This window comes from Hippocampus comes, unplaced genomic scaffold (genome assembly GCF_001891065.2).
Source record: "Hippocampus comes isolate QL1 unplaced genomic scaffold, H_comes_QL1_v1.1 scaffold68, whole genome shotgun sequence".
Classification (NCBI taxonomy): Eukaryota; Metazoa; Chordata; class Actinopteri; order Syngnathiformes; family Syngnathidae; genus Hippocampus; species Hippocampus comes.
Genome location: NW_017805625.1, coordinates 5,169,774 through 5,190,370, shown reverse-complemented (window position 1 = coordinate 5,190,370; position 20,597 = coordinate 5,169,774). Strand labels below are relative to the sequence as shown.

General features: G+C 42.7%; 1 protein-coding gene across 1 annotated transcript in view; it reads right to left on the bottom strand.

Annotated features, from left to right (window-relative positions):
• The window catches only part of col7a1 (collagen, type VII, alpha 1), a 54,400-nt gene that overhangs the window by 25,499 nt on the left and 8,304 nt on the right, over window positions 1–20,597 (bottom strand). Inside the window, exons 16-71 of the mRNA XM_019881299.1 lie at window positions 20,338–20,460; window positions 19,605–19,874; window positions 19,384–19,527; window positions 19,133–19,264; window positions 18,871–19,017; window positions 18,660–18,785; window positions 18,420–18,569; window positions 17,843–17,979; window positions 17,608–17,734; window positions 17,381–17,524; window positions 17,023–17,192; window positions 16,902–16,943; window positions 16,705–16,731; window positions 16,577–16,621; window positions 16,032–16,151; window positions 15,892–15,963; window positions 15,770–15,805; window positions 15,639–15,692; window positions 15,468–15,539; window positions 15,163–15,276; window positions 14,116–14,142; window positions 13,965–14,018; window positions 13,794–13,865; window positions 12,805–12,864; window positions 12,585–12,620; window positions 12,460–12,504; window positions 11,906–11,941; window positions 11,773–11,817; window positions 11,647–11,682; window positions 11,478–11,513; window positions 11,364–11,396; window positions 11,216–11,287; window positions 11,069–11,125; window positions 10,849–10,884; window positions 10,624–10,704; window positions 10,096–10,131; window positions 9,799–9,843; window positions 9,621–9,692; window positions 9,461–9,505; window positions 9,333–9,368; window positions 9,114–9,155; window positions 7,621–7,701; window positions 7,422–7,457; window positions 7,278–7,313; window positions 5,913–5,993; window positions 5,766–5,801; window positions 4,989–5,060; window positions 4,848–4,892; window positions 4,483–4,518; window positions 4,102–4,137; window positions 3,544–3,648; window positions 2,098–2,163; window positions 1,057–1,092; window positions 949–984; window positions 812–859; window positions 692–727 (exon numbers count right to left, since the gene is read on the bottom strand). Coding sequence (XP_019736858.1) covers window positions 692–727; window positions 812–859; window positions 949–984; window positions 1,057–1,092; window positions 2,098–2,163; window positions 3,544–3,648; window positions 4,102–4,137; window positions 4,483–4,518; window positions 4,848–4,892; window positions 4,989–5,060; window positions 5,766–5,801; window positions 5,913–5,993; window positions 7,278–7,313; window positions 7,422–7,457; window positions 7,621–7,701; window positions 9,114–9,155; window positions 9,333–9,368; window positions 9,461–9,505; window positions 9,621–9,692; window positions 9,799–9,843; window positions 10,096–10,131; window positions 10,624–10,704; window positions 10,849–10,884; window positions 11,069–11,125; window positions 11,216–11,287; window positions 11,364–11,396; window positions 11,478–11,513; window positions 11,647–11,682; window positions 11,773–11,817; window positions 11,906–11,941; window positions 12,460–12,504; window positions 12,585–12,620; window positions 12,805–12,864; window positions 13,794–13,865; window positions 13,965–14,018; window positions 14,116–14,142; window positions 15,163–15,276; window positions 15,468–15,539; window positions 15,639–15,692; window positions 15,770–15,805; window positions 15,892–15,963; window positions 16,032–16,151; window positions 16,577–16,621; window positions 16,705–16,731; window positions 16,902–16,943; window positions 17,023–17,192; window positions 17,381–17,524; window positions 17,608–17,734; window positions 17,843–17,979; window positions 18,420–18,569; window positions 18,660–18,785; window positions 18,871–19,017; window positions 19,133–19,264; window positions 19,384–19,527; window positions 19,605–19,874; window positions 20,338–20,460 — 4,040 coding nt within the window. The remainder of the gene's footprint in view (window positions 1–691; window positions 728–811; window positions 860–948; window positions 985–1,056; window positions 1,093–2,097; window positions 2,164–3,543; window positions 3,649–4,101; window positions 4,138–4,482; window positions 4,519–4,847; window positions 4,893–4,988; window positions 5,061–5,765; window positions 5,802–5,912; window positions 5,994–7,277; window positions 7,314–7,421; window positions 7,458–7,620; window positions 7,702–9,113; window positions 9,156–9,332; window positions 9,369–9,460; window positions 9,506–9,620; window positions 9,693–9,798; window positions 9,844–10,095; window positions 10,132–10,623; window positions 10,705–10,848; window positions 10,885–11,068; window positions 11,126–11,215; window positions 11,288–11,363; window positions 11,397–11,477; window positions 11,514–11,646; window positions 11,683–11,772; window positions 11,818–11,905; window positions 11,942–12,459; window positions 12,505–12,584; window positions 12,621–12,804; window positions 12,865–13,793; window positions 13,866–13,964; window positions 14,019–14,115; window positions 14,143–15,162; window positions 15,277–15,467; window positions 15,540–15,638; window positions 15,693–15,769; window positions 15,806–15,891; window positions 15,964–16,031; window positions 16,152–16,576; window positions 16,622–16,704; window positions 16,732–16,901; window positions 16,944–17,022; window positions 17,193–17,380; window positions 17,525–17,607; window positions 17,735–17,842; window positions 17,980–18,419; window positions 18,570–18,659; window positions 18,786–18,870; window positions 19,018–19,132; window positions 19,265–19,383; window positions 19,528–19,604; window positions 19,875–20,337; window positions 20,461–20,597) is intronic.

The following is a 20,597-nucleotide window of genomic DNA, read 5'->3' as shown; positions in this document are numbered from 1 at the left end:
TACACTTCAATTCTGTCGGCAGCTTATTTGAATGCAGCATAACAGCAAAATGCTGATGCACCACATTTGCTTTGAACTCTGGGCTCCATTGGTATATTGAGCACCTAAACCATTCAGTGATTTGGAGACCGGTCGCAGAATTTTTAAAATCTATTCTACAGCATGACTGGAGATTATATTAAAAAAAAATAAAAGTAAGCTCCTCCTGGTACAGGGATTGCCTGGTGCTGGCATGGATTTTCTTCAGCCTCTCTGATTTCCACCCAATGTTCCAAAAACACACACTGGGTTAATTACGATAAGACTCTAAATTGCCCGTAGCTGTGAATGTGAGAGTGAATGGTTGTTTGTATCAATGTTCCCTGGGATTGACAGTCGACCACCCCAGCGTGTAACATCGCCTCGTGACAAAAGTCAGCTGGACTCAAGCCCAACCGCAACAGGATTACCGGTAGCGGATGGATGGATAGAAATGGGAAAGATTGAATTGAATGTTGCTGGCTGACTTACTTCCTTGCCTCTTATCTCCTTTGTAACGCAGTACAATACAATTCAATCAATAGAATCTAAGTGCTAACTTTGCTGACTTGGAGGTCGGTACACAAGATTGCCTTGAGCAGTCACACATGATTTTGGATTGGAGAAGGAAACCAGATTCAAAATAGCCCTGTATAACAATTAGCTGACATACCTGAATTCCAAGGTTGGCCAGTGCCTTCTGTACATCCTGGTAATTGAAACACAGAAATATTTACCCCCAAAAAAGCAGGCACACTGCAGACTAATTTAAATACAAATGCAAATGTGTTACCACTGCAGTTCCTGGTTTTCCAGGCGCTCCGTCCTCTCCTGGGTCGCCCTTGAAAGACAAGAATCCGAGCGTCAACACAAGAAGCAAACTCACCAACATCACATGTTGAGTTAATCAAACAAATAATCCGAACTTACAGTTTCGCCTTTAAAACCAGGAGGACCTCTTTCACCCTGGAACAACAAAGTTCATGTCAAAAGAAGACTGAGGTGTTCACTGATTCGAGGCAAATAAAAACAACTTACACGAGCACCAACAGCTCCGGGAATTCCCGGTACACCCTAAAGGACAGGAGAAAAATGAGAATTGTTGGTTTGTGATTACTGCACTTGACGTCTAAGTCAGTGTGGGCTCTGGAATGCGTTTTGGGACTTTGAGGAAATTTAATAAAGTCGAATGATTGTGGCCCTTGTACTCCTACAGAGGATATTGCTTTGATACTGGCTAAAAGAGGGTTATGCAAAAAAAAAAAAAAAAAAAAAATCACAATATCACTTCGACTTTTTAGATTAAAAAACTCCTGATATTGCTTCATCATTTCAGAATGCTAATGCTTTACTGTTTTGGTGAAATTCTCTTCCAATCAGAGGGTGAATTCTTGAAATAAATCCAAAAGGAACTTTGTGAGTTCAAAATGATCTTTGACGACCAAAGTCACTCAAGTGGATATTTGTGCCATATTTCATGAAATCCCTCTTAGGTATTCCTGAGGTATTACATTCCAGAAAAAAAATACAATAAAGATGGGATGTGAGGTCACAGTGACTTTTGGTCACCAAATCTAAACGGTTTGCCCTTGAAAAAAAAAAATTGAACACCCACGCATTTTTTTTTTTTTTTTTAACAAAGTTCCCTGGAGGTGTTCCCTGAGAATGGGACAGCATAATAGAACTCCCCCAGCCACGGCTGTCTCCAGCGGGGAGGCAAAAGAACACGAGCAGATAAGACTGTGGGAAGGAAGCAGGCTCATACAGAGACAGATTAGATCAAATACACATCACTGCAGCTACATGTGGGAGGGCGATGCGGCTGGGGATAACACGGCCACACAAGAGCTGAATATAGAAGAGAGAAACGCTCATGCAAACCTGCATGTATGTGTACAACAAAAGATTAAGGCGAAAGAGAACAATTGTTGAGCACATAATGACAGTCTGCCCAAGTAGCCCTTAGAGGTCCACATTATTCCTGGCACACCACACTGCAGTAGGAGCAGCGGTGTGTGTTCATCTGCCGTTTACATTTTAAGAGTGTTGATGGCGAAATGCAAATTCGTTCCAACTCACAGGTGTTCCTGGGGGTCCTTGGGGGCCTTGGATCGGCGCTGCCTCAACTCCTTTGACGTACATGACCTGAGTGAGATGTGCAGTGTCCAGATTAGTCATGATATCGCAAAGTAGAAATGTACTTACATATTGTATGCAAATAATGACAGTTGCTGTTGCCAAATTGAAATGCCAAAGAAAGTAATGAATTCAGGACTCTGTTTGTTGAGCCTCCCTGAATGTTAGTCACTCAATAGTGGGGTTGATATCACATTTTAGTCAACACCAAGTGCTAAGACCTTCCAACAATGCTATGATGAAATCATTGCCTTTTAAACCATAATCTTGCCTTTCATCTTCTTTCTGCAAAAGTCCAATCGTGTGATACCTCGAGATTTAAGTTCAGTCGATGCCGTGGTCACAGGTGTAATGCAAAACAGTCAAATCACCTTACTCTATTCAAATGAATGGAAATGTCACTATTCCATTCCAGCCTCCCCCCAAAAAACACAATAAAAATATTGTAATGTTTTTAATAAGGAAATTAGTATTCTATAACATTGTATTTTATGAAAACATATGAATCAAATAAATCGAACATAAAGAATTACATAATTTGTGCATCTTTATGAATTCATTTACGGCTCCTTCTAATGTGATCGACATGGTCCCCGGGCAGCAGTATAATGCGGTCAAGCAAATTAATGAAGTTTCGTTCAACTACTCCTGGTGACTCTGTAATTTGCATAAGAGTTATTTTCGAGCAGCATGGTGGGCGACTGGTTAGCACATCCGCTTCACCGTGCAAAGGTGCAGGGTTCAATTCCAGCTCTGGCCATCCTGTGTCGTGTTTGCATGTCATGCCTGCGTGACTTTTCTCCGGGTACTCTGGTTTTCTCCCACATTCCAAAAACATGCATGGCAGGTTAATGGAACACTTTAAATTGTCCCTAGGTGTGATTGTAAGCGTGGATGATTGTTGGGTACTTTTTTAACTCTGAGTAGCATTGAACAGCTTGGGGTCTCTCTCTTTCTTTTTTTTTAAGATGTGTTCACTATGTCCTCACTGCTGCTTGCTGTTAAGTGAGTTCAGTTCATTGTCACCAAGCAGCAACTGAGATTTCTGCTTGCAAGTCAAAGAAAAATCAAACAACAACAACAATAAATCAGTCAAATAACGCCTTGTACCTCCCAAAAAACTCTTAGATCGTGCCGCTTTTATCTCAAAGCACCTCTGAAAAGAAGTAAATAGTGTTTGGAGCGAGAAATAACACTCCACCTGTCTTGCATGAGATGCACATATTATTCTTGGACAAAGAAATGCTATTCCAGCCCAGTATAATTAGGATCTTGTTCATTTCAGAATACCATTAGTGGAATTGTTTCACTCTAAGCATTAACATGATGATGCCAATCATGATTGTGTTCACCCTAAATATTGAGTAAAAATATGTTTCTCAGTCGCACCTGTCCAGGAGGGCCTATGCTGCCAGGCAGTCCAGTAGCTCCCACGGGGCCAGCTGGGCCTGAAGGTCCAGTAGGACCCCGCTCTCCTTTTTGCCCGTCACGGCCCTGAAAAAGAAATCATGACATGACTAAGCCTCTCCCCACAGGCTTCCTTCCTCCCAGTCCATAGTGAAGAACTGAACTATAACATCAAAGCAGGTGGCCACTGCCACCCCTACTCTGATGTTCTATAGATTATTAACCTGAATTTGCACATGAAAACTGAAGTCTGACATTTGGCTCTGCTCTGGATTCCTCTCAGAAGTGTCTTCCTCTTAGAGGTTTTACAAGTTTGATCATAAGATAAGGATGAGACAAGTGGTAGCTGATGCTGTGACAGCAGGTGATACAGCACTGAGCCAAAGTTGAGGTGGTACACAATGAAGTCAAGTGAAGCGAAATCAATGAAAGAAGTGGGGGGGTGGAGGTTGAGAGGCACAGAGGACACAATGTAAATCAAAGTGACAGCACAAACACTTGAGAAGAATGATGATGGAACTGAGATTTGGCAAAACTGACATCTCGACCAGCAGCTCCAGCGTCTCCTCTATCACCCTGTCGATTGAAGAAAGACGTGTCAGCAACCGAAAGAATCACACATAAACACCATCTTGCCTTACTTTCACACCTTCAATAAATGTGTGGAGTATGAAACTGGAAAGCAAACTAAAAATGGGAAAATGAAGTGTTGCAAAGGTTTTGTTTCTAATATTTTAAAGCAACAAGTGCACTGTGCTTTTTGTCAAAGATTGTATGCTTTAACTGGCCATTTCTCCAGTACTTTTCAAGAACACTTTTTTTTAAAACTATAATACCAACCAGGTTAAAAAAAAATAAAACTCAACAATAATAAAAGAAACATATAGTCTGTGTGAAATGATTATTGACTGGAACGCGTACCTTTCGGCCATCCTCTCCTGGCACACCGTCCTCGCCCTGTGTAATCAAAACAAACTGCATTAACGACTCCACGGGAAGAAAATGGAATGATGGCCAGTCTTGCAGTAGGAGCACTCAGATAATTCAGTGGCACCACTTTACAGACTCATTCAGGACAGCCATTATGCAGTCAAGCCTGAAATAAAAGTCTGCACTGTTTCTGACCAGCAGGCATCCTTTCCAGGGGGGAGCACATCAAGGCTATTACCAACTCAACAATACTGAGATAAGTGAATTTCTGCTTATCTAATACTGCTTTCTAATACTGTTGACTTTGAAAATTATGGAAACCACACACGTTTGCAAGTTGGAATCCTGTGTATTACCATTTTGCCAGGAAGCCCAGGTTTACCATCGTCTCCTGCTTTGCCCTGAAACAACACACAAAAGCGCATGAATTTACCAGTCAACAAATGTGGAGCATATATGTGTATCTGTAGTGCCTGTAAGTGTGGGTGTGCACTCACAGGAGTCCCTGGAATACCCGGCGCACCCGCAGGCCCTTGGGGACCCTGTTCACCTCGAAGTCCTGCTAAACCCTGGGAACAGTTTCGGCATTTTAGGGCACATTTCATCAATCGAATGCCCCTTTCATCAAAAGGTGAGTTTTAATACAAATTAAAAGGTGTGTGTGTGTGTGTAAGTGTGTGTAATAGAACCAAATATCAATACACTACAATCAGAATGAATGACTACAGGACAGCTCTTGAATTGGATCGCATCAGGCTAATGAATTCAGGTCTAACTCACGGATGGTATGGCCACTGGTGTAACAGTATATAGCAAGACAAATTTAATTATTTACTTTTTCAAATGTCAGGCTCATAATCTAAACGTTAAAAGAACTTAAATGTTTGTGTTTAAGGAAAAAAAAAAACCTGGAGCTGAACTTCACTATTGAACGCATCTATTTGAAGAATCAATTAAATCTCATAACTATAAGATGAGTCACTGTGTACTCGAAAAGTAATAATGAAAATGGCCATTTTAATGTGACAGTCTCCCATCAAAGAAAAGTGGTTTGGAGATTTCGTCCTTGACAGCAGAACAAAAAGTAAACGAATAGTTGCTAACATTTCCACAGTGCCCTCTGTAGGATGCACTGTGAAGTACATGACATGCAGCTTGACTCCAAAACACAGCGGGGAAATAATTGAATTCAATATTTGAATGTTCAAGAGATCAGACCAGTTTCCTTCTGCTTGTGTAGACAACAACATGGGCTTTAATAAAGGTGAACTCACATCTCTTCCAGGATCGCCCGATTTCCCAGGATCACCCTGCAATTTATAGACAACAAGAAGCACACAAAAACGTATTAGCGCTAGACATGTTCTACATTGGAAAATGTTCAACATACAGCATGTTTGTTGGGTTTGGAGCTCCAGTACCCTCTGACCAGGTGGTCCGGCAACACCTGGTTTACCATCCAGACCAGGACGTCCATCCAACCCGGAGGCTCCCCTTTCTCCCTGATTACACAGACAAGTTAAAATGAGAGCCAAGTATATAACTCGCTACAGCTCGGAGCCGCCAGACAACCTGTCGGATATTATCACGTTCTTGGACAGGCTAACCATTCCAACAATCACCCCAGAGGACGGATATATAAAGAGATTACAGGAAACAAGTGATGCAGGCAATTAAATCGATGCAGAGCGGCAAGACCTTACAGGTTGTCAATAAAGACATATCCAAGGAATTTGCTAATAAGGGAGCACTGATACTGAGCAGCTTGTGATAGGACATGGCAGGACTTGTTTGCTGCATTGTATTCATGAAGCCTGCCTCTTCCATTTTACCACACAAAAAAATATGCCAACTTTCCATTCAAAATAAAATGTAACATAATACGTTTACATATTTAGGATTATTTTTGCATATGGTGTTTAGGGATTAAAGTTACGGATTTCATGAGCAGATCACATTAATATACTGGAGTTAATTTTACAGTCATTTGCGTTTCAAATAATCCCCTGTGAAAGTATTCAAAGAGTGACATTAAATTTAATCTCCTCATTTATTTGAATTTATTTATTGTAATGCTAGGACGAAAAATATACTTAGAGATGTTGGTTGGTTTGGATTACCCAAGTTTCTTTGGCATTTTTTGGCTTCCAACCTAGAAAAGCTAATTCACTGGATTTACACCAATGAGATTGAAATGGGTCCAGGCTGGGTCCGTTGTATAAACCAACCCGCTGCCAACACTCACAATATTGCTGCTCCCAAACAATATAATTCACAAACCTAGATGTTAAAGCCTCATTTAGGATTCTTTTTTTCAAATTGAGGAGACATTGATTTAAAGCAAAATAGCAGAGGACCAAACCGGTCCATCTGTGCTTGACAATGCATTTCAATATTGACCTAACAACTGGCTGCTATTCCTCTGTGATGCGTTTAACCCGTTGGAGCTTTCTGAAGATATATGGCAACGGAATGGGAAACGGTGACGTTCAAAATGTGATATGAATACGCAAAAAGCCACTGAATTATGTTCAAACTGAATAACTTTTTTTTTTTAATCCGGTACGGCATATTAGTTTAGTGTGGTTAGTGGTTGCATCTAACCTTACGAAGGGAGGGAACATAACTTTATAAAGTTTACAAAAAAAATAGAGCTAAGATATATGGGAAACCACATACATGCGCACTACATTGGTTAATGCCTATTTTTCATACATTGTCTCATTTAACAAAATGGAGGTTAGTGGAGATAGAATGCGGTTCTGTTAGATTGCGGTATTTCAAACCTTCTCTCCAGGCGTTCCTCTTTCTCCAATGTCACCCTGAAAAAGTACATTATGGGTGGTAAACATCAGTCAAACACAACAAGAACTATATTTCCGTACAAATACACTTATAAATAGAGGGGCAGTGACAGAAAGCAAACTCACTCTGGAGCCAGCGAGCCCACGTTGTCCCTCAGGACCCTTCGGAGAGAGCAGGGAAGGAACAACAAGTCACACAGGTTTACCATCCATGCATAACAAATCAACAGGGAAAGGGGTCAGTTGTGCATACTGATGCATACACCAACGCTTATCAGGAGCTCATGGAAGCATCAAAAAACTGCCAAGTAGGAGGAAGACTCACTCTTGGGCCTACAGCTCCAGGAGTTCCGGCTTCACCTTTCTGACCATTGCTTCCATTCGCTCCAGGGTTTCCTCTGTCTCCCTGACAAAGACAACAAAAGCATTTCGTTGGGCTACGCAGCAAAGTTTTATAAGCATCCGATTCATCCTTCCCCCCCCTCCCCAGACGTGGTGGTGCAGGTGGGTTGCTTGAAAAGCATTCCTGATGAAAACATGCAGTACTAGTCAGACGGATTAGAATTACTTTTCGGATCTGCATGAGCAGCTGGCAGCAGGTGAAAAATTCCATATGGTCAAATTGAAAATGATGTTGTCAGTTTCACCCACTTAGCGGCATAGTGTATCTTAAGAATCCTTCAAAATGGTGCTTTTGTCTGACACATTGACCAATTTAATGTGAAGCATAGCAACTGTCAACTTGGCTGTATTTTCTTCACAGTGAAGACCCTGTGGTGCAGTGGTCTGAGTCCAAACCAGAAGGCAGCTTGTTTAAATCATCCATCCATCCATCCATCCATCCATCCTTGCATTTTCTACCACTTATTCTGTTCCGAGTGAGCTGGAGCCAGCTGTCTGTGGGCGAGAGGCGGGGTACGTCCTGGACTGATCGCAAGTCAATTATAGGGCCTATGTCGACAAACAGCCACACACACTCACATTCACAGCAAAAGGCAATTTGGGGTCTATAGCTAAAAGGGGAATAGTACCCCCACCCCCAAATAAAAAAACTTAAAGCAAAAATACATGGTATGTGCCAGCACTAGTCAAAACATGGTAGTCTGATTCATATTGCATTCACGGAATCAACAGCATCAGCTGCAGACCGGAGGTGACGATGAAGTGCCAGAAGAGATTTGCTTGGGAGCACAGCAAGCCATTGAACCATATCAACAGATTGGAATACATTTGAGTAAGCCCGAAACTGTCAAAAACCGATAGCTGAAATGCTTCTGTAGGAACGTGTCAAAGGTAAATGATTTGGGGTTGTGTTGCGGTGGTGATGTTGCGCAACGACAAATGATGGCATTATAAAGTATAATTCCGACCTGAACGATGTCTTTGGTCACGTGAGCATGATAAAAAAAAATTATTTCCGAGATTTAAAGGCAAAACGTGACTGTGGGGTAGACATGCGAGCAAGCCACATGGGTCCTGTTTGAATCAGGTCAGGGTCAAATTGAGACTCTTAAAAACCAACATCCAGCTGAGTTAATGGTCTTGCAGTCAACAAAACATAACTTGCGACATAGATGGATACCATTATATGGTAGGTCCTTACAGTGTTACCATGGCGATTCTGCCCTGCTGGATTCCTTGGCCTCCTTATTGCTCCTACAAGTTCTAAATCGGTTTGAACCAAATCTTCAATACTCACAACACAGTGACTTTATGTGTTTTTTTTTTAATTTACCATCTCTTTTGTTGAACGATTACCAGTAAATGTGCAATGCAACTGTAATTGCAGTTGAAATGCAGTATCATAGTTTTACACACCTTCTCCCCGTGGTCTCCTTTCAACTGGCCTTGGATGTCAGTCTGTTTGAGGAGGAACAAAGACCTTAAAAACGTGAAGTTATAGAAGCGCCTATTATGACAATTTGCGGAATATGGGGTCATCGATAAAATCATTCAAATATGCAATTGCAATTGATTTCACATGAGATGACTGATTTTTTTTGATTGATTAACACGGAGTTCTGGAATGTGGCATACCAATTTTCCCGGTGGACCTGGAGGTCCTTGATTTCCCTAATGAAAGATAATGGAGGAAAAAAAATATATTTTTATTCAACTGCATATGTCAGTGTAAGCATATGACATCAAACTTTATGAAGACAAACCTGCACTCCCTTTTCTCCTCTGGGGCCTGCGAGTCCAGGGCTGCCCTGTGAAAAAATACAGATCAATAAAGATGTTAAGCAACTGACCTTGCGCCTGTGGAAAGGCGTGCCAACTTATTGAAAAGCTGTCTGTCTGAAGATCCATAAACGTGGGCCTCACATTTCGTCCCTGCTCTCCTGGGTCTCCGGCATCTCCCTTCTCCCCAGGCCGCCCCGGCTGACCGGAGAGTCCCTAAGGGCGAAACCATCCAAAAACAAAATGTACCTATGCAGCAATGCGAAATTCTGAATATTTTCAGCCTAAATTCATAACCTTGAATCCAAGAAACCGATCATACCCTCACTCCTCGTTCTCCGGGCTTGCCAGGAAGTCCTGACTCCCCCTGAAGGAAGATACAAAAACAAACAACACTGAAATAACTCAGCCATGCTGAGAATGATGAGAATGGAGGTCACTTAAGTAATCAGCATTCATCAGTCCAAATTATAATCAAATGAAGTGCCGTTGCAGGTTATGCTACGGATGTGTTTGGGGACACAAAAAGTCTGCCTCAGTTCAAACGAGAAATCCTTTACGTTCGAGAAAAAAAAATAGTAATAAAAAAGGTATCAAGAGAGAATCAGATCAGACTTACAGGGGTGCCTTCATCCCCTTTGTCCCCTCGTTCTCCCTGGAAAACAAGTATGAATAATGTTGACTTGTTAACATTGAAGAAAACAAAAATCCCTTAACGGAGTGCAAGACGCATATACACACACTGGCTTATTTCTCTCACAAAACTTTCGGGAATGATGTATTACCTACAACAGTATCCTTGTGAGAGAGATGCATGGGGGAAGGAAGAGAACAACATCTCACATTCAGGAGGTAAACAGGAATTACCGATTTGTCAAGACAGATCTCTCTTTTCCCAAAACTAATTTTGATTTACATTGCAACTGTTTGGGTCTGCTTCGGAATGCAGATGTTGAGCTGACGGAGTGAGAAGCCCGGAGCAACGTTCGAATCACGGTGGGACAACACAACCAAATGGCCACGCGGTATGTGAGGTCGTGCAAGTGTTGTCACTGGCCAACCAACTGTAATTTGGTCGTGATTTTCCAGTCAGTTGCGCTCGGCCTTTTTGATGGGTATGCGACAGGCCTATGACTTGAAAAGTCACCTGTTTCCCAGGAGGACCAAGCTTCCCTGGGATTCCCGGCCGCCCGTCCTCTCCCCGCTCTCCCGACTCACCCGGGTCTCCCTATAGGGCAGTTCCAAGAGCAATTTGGCAAGGAGATAAAAACAAACATCCATCCATCCATCCGGCGGTAGAAAATGGATGGCTGGATGGACGGATAAATACAAACAAAGCAGAAAAGCCAAATGAAGCAAATAAGCTCCTCACCTTGGCGCCCGGCCTACCACTGATACCTGGAGTTCCCTGTGGAGAGGGAGAGAGTACATGTTTAATGCATTTTTTTTTAGTTTGGGGCACGACTGAAACGTGGCGCGAGGGAAATCGGGATGAATAATAGAAGATATTGTCAGAAATATTTCACAGGCACTGTAATGGCGATGCAGGCAGAAACGCTAGTAGATAAAACCGAAATCTCCACATCACTCACTGCTTCCCCTCGCTCTCCTTTAGGTCCAATCGTGCCGAAGCCTGACCCTGGAGATCCCTTTCAAGGTGAGAACAAAAAGAGGTGTCATTTGGATACTTCCCTTGCTTCTGAGTGCTTATTTTCTTCACGGCAGGTATTCGCACTGACTTTCTCTCCTCTCTGTCCTGGGTCTCCCTTTGTTCCTTTGGAGCCTTCAAAACCAGGCAGACCCGGTTCCCCCTGGGGCAGACGACCAAAGAAGACGTGTCAGGCTATAATGGTAAAATTGATGATTGTATGAGATGATATGACTTACCTGCTCCCCTTTCTTCCCTATGGGACCTTGAACCTGGAGTATTTGAATACACAGTAAAGTCAAGGATGTACAAAACGTGTCATTTTCCTACTCATTATTTGACAGACAACTCACGCTGCGCCCTGGTTCCCCTCGTGCACCTTCACTTCCCTGAGAAGAAGAAGTTATTTAATCCTTTGCTGGGATACTCATTACATGCCATTATGAAAGGTTCTGCAGTAGAATCACGCTGCAGCTGACCTGACCCATCTCGTACGATTACTCCTAATTGAATCTGTCTCACCTTTTCTCCCGCCGCTCCGATGGGCCCTGGGGAACCCTGAGTACAATTGGAAAAACTTAGGCATGAGACTCCCGGTAAAAGTCGGGTTATGAAACAAAAAGGGCCATGCGAACGCTTTATATTCACCCTCAACCCTGGTGGTCCCGGGGTGCCTGGTTTTCCTGGATCCCCCTATGAAGACATGAGAAAAATTAAAGGATATGAACACTCGGGAAATCATCGGCTAAACTACCGTCCAGTAAAACGACATTATGCTTACTCTCTGTCCTGTTTCACCGACAAGTCCTCTTTCCCCCTGCAAAGAAACAAATGCACAGTTGGGACATTATGTTCTGAAATAGTGTCACCCAATGCCTCTATGTTGCATAAAAATCTCATCATTTCAATTTAATGCAACCACATTTTTTTGGAGCGCAAAAGAGGCTTACATTTCCTGTCACACAAAAGCGCTCCTTTTCAGTTTTTGGACAGCTTTGAATATCATTTCACTGAGATAGACCTTCACGGGTGACAAAAAGAGATTTAATTTATGTGGTCCATAGTCTGGCCAGAGGGAGTCAGGATTATGTTGATAATTAGCTTCTACTTCTTTTTTGTGGCGAAAATCTCCAAACTGCGCTCATACAAACAAACACAATACACTGCGTGGATAAATTCCACTTCTTTTCTCAGTTCTTTGGAGTACCAAAAGTGGTTTTTGACATGTAGCTGTCTGTTGATTAAAAAAAAAAAAACAACAAAAAAAAACACACCATGCACTAATAATATAAACCAGTACACACTGGATTTACTCCTGCTCATATCTCCTCTTACCCGGTCTCCCTGCGATCCAGGCTCACCCGGCTGACCTCGATCACCCTATTGGAACAGAGCACGATAGAGGTCAGTCTTCTAATAAGATGTTACAGCGCATCTCATTTTTCATACCTTTATCGTACCTTACTGCCACTTTCTCCTGCGGGCCCACGAGGACCCTGAAGAACATAACAAGAGTCTTAATGTGTACAGGCAAGCGCCGACAAAGGGTGCTCACCCCCAAGTAAGTTAAACTACAAAGAGCTTGAGCGCTCCCCATGTCTTCTTCCTCTGAAACTGTTAAAATGTAGATGTAGCCACATGACACCAATACCGAGCTCGTTGTTTGCTCGGCTGACCCACCCTGTCACCAGGATCGCCCTGCCTGCCTGGTAGTCCGGGCTGGCTAACTGCACTGTCGCCCTGTAAAACGAGAACAAGGGAACACATATTTAATGACTAATTTGTGGAGGGCAGTCACTGAAGAAGAAAGAAGGAAATATTCACTTTTCAAAGGGAAGGAAGGCTTCACAGAGAGGTGCATGGATACATTGAGAGAGTGAGTTAGAGAGAGAGAGAGAGAGAGAGAGAGAGAGAGAGAGAGAGAGAGAGAGAGAGAGAGAGAGAGAGAGAGAGAGAGAGAGAGAGAGAGAGAGAGAGAGAGAGAACTGAATGTCCTTTCGTAAAATGCATACAATATATAATACAAAACTGAAAATAATAAATATCTGTTTGTTAGCATTGAGCCAATTCACATGACAAAAAAATGAAATAAACACTTCAATATTTTATTTTTTAACAATATTATTATTGTTGTTGTTATTGTTATTATTATTATTATTATGAGTGCAGAGTCAAATAATTGGCTTTGCTCTCTGTTCCTGCTCTAGTCACTGATTGCTCCAATCATTTCACGTCAACAGACACTCATATCAGCTTCAAGGCTGTCAAAGGGAATGTTCACATTGAAGTGCAGTATTATCAACAGTGCAATTGCTATGCTAGGTTTTTTTTTTTTTTTTTTTATGTATGTTGGGTAAGGATCATTTAGTAGTACTGGACATTAAAATGAATGCCATTCGGACATAAAGGATATACTGTAATCAAAACATTATTGAGGAAAAGATTCAGTGACATACATTTCACAATGGTTAGCACATTTTCAAGCACCTTACTTTGACTTACAGCAGCTTACTTTTTTCAAGTACTGTATATTATTTCACGGAGTACCCCACAATAGAGGGCATCTATAGCAGCACCAGGCCAAAGCAAAATGATGACAACTTCATATTCAAATGTGTTCATTTTTTTTCCACCTGCACCTCGGTGACTTATACAGCAAATCAACCTGCCTTGTCTCCTTTGGCCCCCTGTGATCCAGTCAGCCCTCTAGGACCTTGCACCCCTGGAGGTCCTGGAGAACCCTGATTATAAAAAGCTAATTAGTGAAGTACGAACCGCCACGCGCACACAGAATTCATTTGCCGATGAAGTGTGTCAGCACGTTGATTGGCCGTGCTTACTGGGGAGCCTTTCTCGCCAGCTATGGGTACCCCGCTGCCGAATCCTGGAGGTCCCTAGTAGCACAGAGATAAGAGTTGAGAGTCATTATGCATGCAGGTTCCTCAGGATATTTCTGCAAGCAGAAGACAAGATGGCAATGGGGTGACTCACCCTCTCTCCGGGGCTGCCCTTGTCTCCCTGCAGAGGGAGAGAGAGGGAGAGAGAAGAAAGCTGAACATTGTTTCCAGAATGAACTTGCTCTCATAAAGGTTATGGTTCATTTGCATAACTTATACCCTAACCATCTAGTCCAAACAGAAGCGATAAATCCAGATAAGACTTTGACAAGTCCAACACAAAACCATCAACATAGTTCTCCATATTAAAATGTCAAGCTGAAGCTTTAATGTTGGCTTGCTGGAGTTAAATGAATGAGAACTCAGTCGAATGCCTTGTGAAGTATTGATGGTTATTTAATGCTTAGATAACGTACTTACAGTAAATGGGGGAAAAAAAGAGCTCCCAATAGATGTAATGACTTTCTGGGGCTGAGATAACCTCAATTATCAGCGGTGCCACTCAACCATATTATTGCTCAATGCTACCACCATGTGTGCTATTGTAAAATAACAACGTCCAACTTATTCGGAGGTTGATGCTCAGATGTCACGTGTTGGTTGTGCATTCAAGTCTGCCTGTATCTTTAATACTCTCAAGTAATAATCTTAGTTATGACAAATGATAAATCTCATCAGGTTAAGAGAAAAAAAGGTGTTGTTTTTCCATCCATAGCAATACATGACAATGCATTTAGATTTTTTAAAAAATCCCCAAGCCACCATGTAATGAAAAACAAAACAAATGATGCATCACTGTTCATTTATGGCAAGAGTAAGCACTGGTTGAAGTCTTTTGTAGGTTCTCTGTGGCTACTCTGGATTCCAACAGTCTAAAAAAGAGTTGTCGTGAAAGGGTTTTTTTTCAACATTTTTTTTGACTGTCATGTATCTAAATACAATTACGGAAAGACTAACTCGATGTGGAATGATGCAGTTTTTCATACAGCTCTTGTTCTTGGTCTCATTAGATTCTGTTAGTTGGTGTATTTAATGTGGCGAGTGTTGTTTTCAAAAGTTGATACAACATTCACAAAAGCAATGTATGCATATTATAACTGGTGAGCAGTAAACAGAATAAAAAGAAGGATGGGGTCGCCACCTTAATGGAGAGTCCTGGCGTTCCTGGTACCCCCGGGCGACCATCCTGCCCCGGTATACCAGGTATTCCCAAGCTACCTTTTGCACCGTCGCTGCCTGCCCGACCAGGGGTCCCCTGAAATGACAGAATGAATGTTCTTTAGCTTGATTTTCTGCCATTGCTTAACCAAAATGAATTCATAATTCTGATTTACAAATTCTGTTACCCGCAGAGTAATTTAAGTTGGGCAAAATTGATATTAATATGAAATCAGGTAGTTTTGTAAACTAGTAAAACATTCCATAATTTGTGTGAGTTCTTCTTACAGGTATTCCAGGGATGCCTGGTTCTCCCTTCCTCCCTGGAAAGCCACCTCCCGATGTGGATCCTGGCTCCCCCTGAAGCATTCGTAAGGTTACCAGGAACCCATTCTCACACAGAGCTCTCGCATGTACCATCTCTTGTAGATAATTAGGAGCGATCATAGCCCAGCTCACCCTTTCACCTCTCTCTCCCTTTGGTCCTTGTGCCCCTGTCACACCGGGTTCACCCTAAAGTGACAGAAAATACAATATTGGAACGATGCTTTGTGATATTAGAAGGCATCTTTGAGTTGGGGACGACTTACTTGGCTTCCTCTGACACCAGGTAGACCCTGTGAACCCTACACAACATGTCAACGCATTATCGCTTTGCTAGAACATCATGTGCTCAATTAATAGATTTTTGATTCAGGTTTTCGCCACTTACAGGAAGTCCTGTGTTTCCCGGGGAACCTGGCCGCCCTGGTAAACCTGGATTTCCATCAATACCAGGGAAACCCTACGAACATTTACTGGTTAGATCAGCCCAAACAGGCATGATATTGGTGAGGTTTGAGTTTTACTCACTCTCTCCCCTTTCTCCCCTTTTGACCCCGCTGAGGGATCAATAGGAACAGAAGGCCCAGGTGGACCTTGACGCCCTTCAGGACCCCTTGGACCATCTCTTCCGGGAAACCCGTCGCGACCCTATATTACGTACATGCATGCAAACACACAAAGACTTGTTGCTGGGAAAAAATTACAAAAAAATAAAAATAAACAGGCCATGTGGTGCATCAAGTTCTGTGACCATGCACTCCAAAAAATATATCTCAATAATATCATCTTTCCTTATTGAAATTAAAGGAAATGCCATTAATACATTCCAGCCTTCCACCCAAAAACATTTTTGTACTGTGTATTTAATGAGTTATTGAGATGTTGTTTCCATTGTTGTTCACTTTTATATTGATGTAGTGATATTTATAAGATCAAAAATATGATTTCAGTTCATACTTTTGCATCATCTTACTTCGAGGTGTATCTCATGCAAAGTATTTTGGTTTACACAGTGTTTTGGGGAGCAACACAACTTCATGTGGTGCCATATAAATGTAACACGAAGGACTTACAGGTTCTCCTTTGCGGCCATCGACGCCGTCTCTGCCTCTCTCACCCTGAAAAATAGAACAATGATGCATCAAGAGAAGAAAAACAAAAGTACAACAAGATGCAGAAGAAAGAAAAACTTGCACTGCACCCTCTCTCCACGATCTCCCTTGTCTCCCTATATAAAAAAAAAAAGGAGTTTTGTCATGAGGAGCAAAGAGAAGGAACAAAAACCTGTAGGGTGTGTCTGAAAGTTCTACGGTGCCCTGTTTGCTTAGTGCTTAATCAAAGTAATCTGAGCTTATGATTGTAATGACAAATGCCGTCATAAAACTTAATATGACTCACCCGCGGACACTGAACAGTACACGGTTCTGGACCTGGCGTTTCCTAAACACACAAGCACCACGATGAAGAAAAGGTTAAGATGAAATACAGACAACGAAGGGGAATGATGAGCAATTCCCACCGTTGATATTCTGGCAATACCACAGAGCAAATCTGCCAGATCAGTGTGTATCGCGTCCAACTGGGAGGCATCGCGCACATACAGAACGTTCTGAGTGCGGCCTGGTGTCACTGCCCGCCGCAGTTCCTCGGTATCTGCCTGATCTACTCCGACTGCCAACACGGTCACACCTGGAGAACACCCCCCACCCCGACAGTACATGGTTTTAATGAGTGGAAACCAATCTCAAAGGAAGGTTGCATCTATGCCACATGTTCATGTTTCCAACGCAGTCAAACAATACGTCAGACCACCTTAAAAATGGATTTGCTCAGCCTGTCTCAACTATGAATTTTTTGAGATGTAGGATTTTTCTCACCTGTCCCTCGGAGGTTGGAGGCTGCGAGCGTGAGGCTGTCCGCAGATTTTTTGTCAGCAATGATGACAACAACCCCAGGGACCCCTGGCCTTCTTCCAGCAGAGGTGGTGAGAAGATACTGTGTGGCGAAACTCACTGCCTGGCCTGCGAAGCGAAATAGACCACATCCAAGTGACCAACAACACTTATACAAAATATTCTTGTGGATTTTGTTTTTCAACACTGACCAATGTTGTTTCCGGGACTTTCACCAAAAGGTGTCGACTGAATTTCTTGGAGCAATGTGTTTGAACTGCTGTGACGATTGAGTTGGAACCAGATTTTGGGTCTATAACCATAGATAACAGCCCCCACCTGGCATGAGCAGAAAACAAAACATGAGCAGGTCAGCATCAGAAAATAAAGACACCAAAAGAAACACCCAACCTGCTTCATGCAATTGTTATTAATTTGTTTTTTTACCTGTGAGTCACGCACTCCAATCGTGTTGAATGAACCCACTGCACTTGAGAGAAGAGCGCGCAGAGGTGCGACAAGGTTAATCCGATCAGTAGATGCTGGCACGAGGAAAACCACATCCAGACGTCCACCGAGACACACTGGGGGCACAGACGTTTTCATATAAATTCTCTTAATTCTGAAGGGGTGGTGGGTATTAGTTTTAGGGCAAGAAGACACATTTTGGTGTGACAGAAATGTCAGTTCTCTGTTCACCAGTAGACAGACATAATTGTGTCACACTGCGCCCTTTTGCTACTGTATCATTGACAGAGGGATGGCAAAAGGGCTACAGGATTTTGATAGCTGTAGTGGGAAAATTTTCAATAACACCAAAAATATCAAAAAAATTGATATATATATATATATATATATATATATATAGAGAGAGAGAGAGAGAGAGAGAGAGAGAGAGAGAGAGAGAGAGAGAGAGAGAGAGAGAGAGAGAGAGAGAAATCGATATATGTTTGTGTACTGCTCTTTCATTCTCTCTCAATGCATTGTCCATATGTAAAAAAAAAAATACATGTTTCAGCCTTACCGGTACGTTCGTTGGCAAAGCTCTCTCTTCCCAGTCCACTTTCAAAAGTGGGTTGTATGCTGAAGCGGTACTGATGACCCAGCCGAAGCCCAGTCACCTGGTAAGAACTTGATGAATCAGGCAGTGTGACGGATAAGCCCGGACCCCGGTCTAAGAAATGTTAGATGACAATCAGTGGACTGCAAAAGTGAGTGCATCTGTAAGTAGACTGAATCAGCGATGCCAAACAATATGCTTTACCATTTTCCTTTCTCCAGCGCAGAACATACCCTTGGACACCTGGTAATGGCTGCCAGCTCAGCCGTACAGAATCCTGTGTTATCTCTGCTACTCTTAAAAGTGTGGCCGGGAGGGAAGTACCACCAGCTTCATGTAGAAATTCAGCACATTAGGAAAGGTAAGGATCAACATGAAACTCGTATATGACGGATACACTGGAAACAGAACTTACGTGTGGTGATTCGGACAGACACCGGCGTTCCTTCGCGGTTCTGAAATAAAGCCATGACCTTCACCACATACTGGGCTCCGGGATCCAGTCGGTCTAGTTCCACGACGGTCACGTCTCCACCCACCAACTGACTTGTCTCCTCGCCTCCTGCGGCCAAACAGTGAACAGGTTAGATATTGGACACCTAAATAATAGTCACAGAGCTTTGATGTATTCAAAAAAAAAAAAAAAAAAAAGACGGTGAGCTCAGTGCAAGACCAACCATCTGTTCTTTTCCACGACACCCGATAAGCTGTTGCTCCTCGGACGCCAACCCAAGATAATCGAACAACCTCTCCTGGGTTCTCCTGGACTTGGAGCGATGTCACCGTGCCGACGGAGTTCTGATATGATTCTGGGGTGCCACACAGTAAACATATTTCAAATATGTGTCAAAAACATATTCATATGCACAACGCTCCTGTTGTTTTTAGAGCAACATGCTGTACGTTGTATTTCAACTCAGTTCAGTACCTGTTCTGACATTGAGGGAGCCGGGACTTCCCTCTCGAGAGCCACTCAGCGCAGAAACAAACACGCTATAAATAGTATCTGGCTGGAGTCCGTCGATGGTGAAGGAGGAGACGTCGGCTGCCACGTTTTGGGTTGTTTCCACTCCTGCATCAAATCAGAATCAACAAAAACATGATGCATTGATTTGGAGTGCTGCACGTTTCATTCAAGCTGTCGCTAACCATCAACATCATTGCGCCATCTGATCTTGTAACCAGTTGCCCTTAAGGTCGGTAACCATTCTATTCGTATCCTTTGAGGTGTGACGTCGACGACGCGAAGGCCATAAACCGTCCCACTGTGCGGGTTGGTCCGAGAGGCCAGCGTCACCGCCTCTCCGACGCGGTCGTTGATGATGGCCGCCACGCCAAACACCAACGCCTCATCGGGTTGCAGGGCTTCGATGGTAAAGCCTGTGCTTTCTGCCCCCACGTCACGAGACTGCTCTCCACCTGAAAAGTAAAATGAGAAAATAGAAGTCAAACACATAAAAAGTAAAGCACCTGTTATGAAGGAAAATCCAACTTCAATATTTAAAGCATAAGTAACACTTATGATATTGTGATACAGTCGACCCCTGTTTTTTCGCAGTGTGAATAAATTCCACGTGGCAGGCGTCGCATTATTTTTATTACTGATATGTTGAATATGTGCCTTCAAAAATATTGTACGAGAAATGTAACGAGTTTGTCACAGTGTTTTCATATTAGGTACATTTTAGTAAAAAGGCTTGCATTTTCTTGCTCACAAAACAACTGGACTCGAGAGAAATGAAAAAAGGTCAGGCGGAATGATGAGGCTACACCATCATGTCAAATACCCAGTACACTCAAAATAATTCTCCCATCTACAATCCTAGCCATGAATGAAGGCAAGCCACATTCGGCAATCGCGAGGCAGTGTACATCGACTTACTATTGCCTTGTCTCCATGTAATCCTGTAACCTGTTGCTCCATTGACACCTGTCCAAGCTATTCGAATTCTCCGGCTGTTTGCTTGCGCCACTCTGAGGTTCGACACTCTGCCAATGTCTTGCTCTGAAATGAAATGCCCACCAGGCAAAAAGAAAAGGTTCGGGAACCACTAAGTTAATGTTTTGTTCCCTGGAAGAAAAGGGAAGGTCCATACGAAAGAGCTAAATAAAGGTGTCAAAATTCATGAAAGGACAAAAAAA